This window comes from Monoraphidium neglectum (assembly GCF_000611645.1).
Source record: "Monoraphidium neglectum strain SAG 48.87 unplaced genomic scaffold scaffold05948, whole genome shotgun sequence".
Taxonomy (NCBI): Eukaryota; Viridiplantae; Chlorophyta; class Chlorophyceae; order Sphaeropleales; family Selenastraceae; genus Monoraphidium; species Monoraphidium neglectum.
Genome location: NW_014007685.1, coordinates 1 through 1,781, shown reverse-complemented (window position 1 = coordinate 1,781; position 1,781 = coordinate 1). Strand labels below are relative to the sequence as shown.

Sequence of the window (1,781 nt, the reverse complement as noted above, 5' to 3'; positions counted from 1 at the left end):
TCTTAGCAAGACCAGCTGCCGCCGCACCGCCGCAGAGCCACCCTTGCCTTGTGCCGTTCGTGCTGCGGGCTCCCCAAACCTCTTGATCGCTACTGATTTACAGGGTGGAGCGCGGCATGCTACAGCGAGATCATGCGCTATACAACAGCTTGATTATCAATGAACCTGCCTAGTGGAAAAGAACACACACGTGCCTAGAAACAACCACCAAGGAGTCCAACGACAGCATCACCCACAGTACGGATAGGAACACACAACATTCCGCACACACGCCCGTTTCTCAACAGCTCCGCCCTCATCCGGGCGCAAACAAAGTCGCCGCCCGCCCAGCGCCGCGATGATGATGTCACAATGATGTCATCGCGTCAGGTCTTGAGGGCGGCCTTTTTCTCCCTGTCCGCGATGCGCAGCGGCTTGTCGCTGGTCGTCTTGAAGCGCCCGCGGCTGCGCGTTTTGTTTGCGGTGTTGTGAAGCAAGGTAAGGGTGTGGGGGGGTCGGGTTTGGTCAGAAACGACAAGAGGCGGCTGGCTGATGCAGGAGGCGCATCGAAGAGGGGCTGCAAACAAGGGCCCAGAGAGGGAGAGAGAGAGAGAGAGAGAGCGTTGGGTGGGCGGCGCCAAAGCAGGAAAAGGCCGCGGCCGACGGCGCCGCCCGCTGCCGTGTGCTGCCTGCAACCAGGCCGGTCCCAGAGTGCAGCTAGAGGGTGCGCTTCGGTTGGCCAGGAAGCTGCCTGGACGCTGCCGTGCATTGTTGGGCCATGATCTCACCCGTCCTCTGCATCCAAGACCTTCTTCTTCACCACCTGGTGCGGGGTAGTTTGTAGGGTGAGGGCGCATTTGAAATGGATGGGGGCAGATGGCTGGGTGGGTAGGTGAGTGTGTGTGTGGTGGTGTGTTTGTATGTGTGCGTGTGTGTGGTGTGTGTGTGTGTGCGTGTGTGTGTGGTGGTGTGTGTGCGCGCGCGCGCGTGTGTGTGTGTGTGTGTGTGTCTGTGTGTGTTGCATTCAAGCTGTGCGCTTGTCAAAGATAGCAGGGGCCGATCCTCGCCGCTCGCACAGGGGCGCGGGCCTGTGGGTGCGGTGAGTCCACGCTTCCCGCAGCACAGCTGCCCGCCGCCCTTCGCCAGTGATTGGCCTCGGCCTCGGCCGTCCCGTCCCTCCCCCCTGCCCTCCCCTCCCTTATGCGCCCCTTCCGTGTCCTCTTCCCCTGTGTCCCCCCCACGTGCAAGCCCCCCCCCCACCTGGATGACGTCCTCGTCAGCAAGCTGGTGGGACAGCCCCACTCGCTGCGGGAGGAGGGCAGCGTGTGGCGACACATGTTTCTTAGGGGGGGACGGCTCTCCAGAAAGCGTCGGGAACGAGCATGCAAGCCTGACGACACAAGCAGACCAAACACCACACTCCATGTCGGGCATACACACCCACCCACAGACACACACACACACACACACACTCACACACACACACTCACACACACACACACCAGCCACAAACACACACCCGCAACAAAAAACACACCCACCCATCACACACACACACACATACACACACACACATCCCAAACGCCCCTCCCTCACCTGCGGGTAGTGCTTGGCGCTGACGCCCCAGACCAGTGCGTACTTGAACTCCCGCACCATGGTGTTGTGGATCTGGCGGCACATAGCCTCCACCGTGGTGCCCCCCCGGTCGTTGGTCAGCACCACCGGCTCGGCAAAGTCCGGCTTGTGGCCGGTCTTCTTGGTGTAGACGCGGCACTGATTTTTTGAGGGGGTAGGGGTGGGGG

At 61.4% G+C, this 1,781-nt stretch overlaps 1 protein-coding gene across 1 annotated transcript; it reads right to left on the bottom strand.

Annotated features, from left to right (window-relative positions):
• Positions 1-365: 365 nt before the first annotated feature.
• Positions 366-1,635, bottom strand: MNEG_16072 (hypothetical protein; the record flags this gene model as incomplete). The annotated part of the gene is made up of 4 exons (XM_014035457.1): positions 366-444; positions 768-802; positions 1,240-1,284; positions 1,576-1,635. 4 exons carry the CDS (start codon positions 1,633-1,635, stop codon positions 366-368), a joined length of 219 nt encoding a protein of 72 aa, XP_013890911.1.
• Positions 1,636-1,781: the final 146 nt, after the last annotated feature.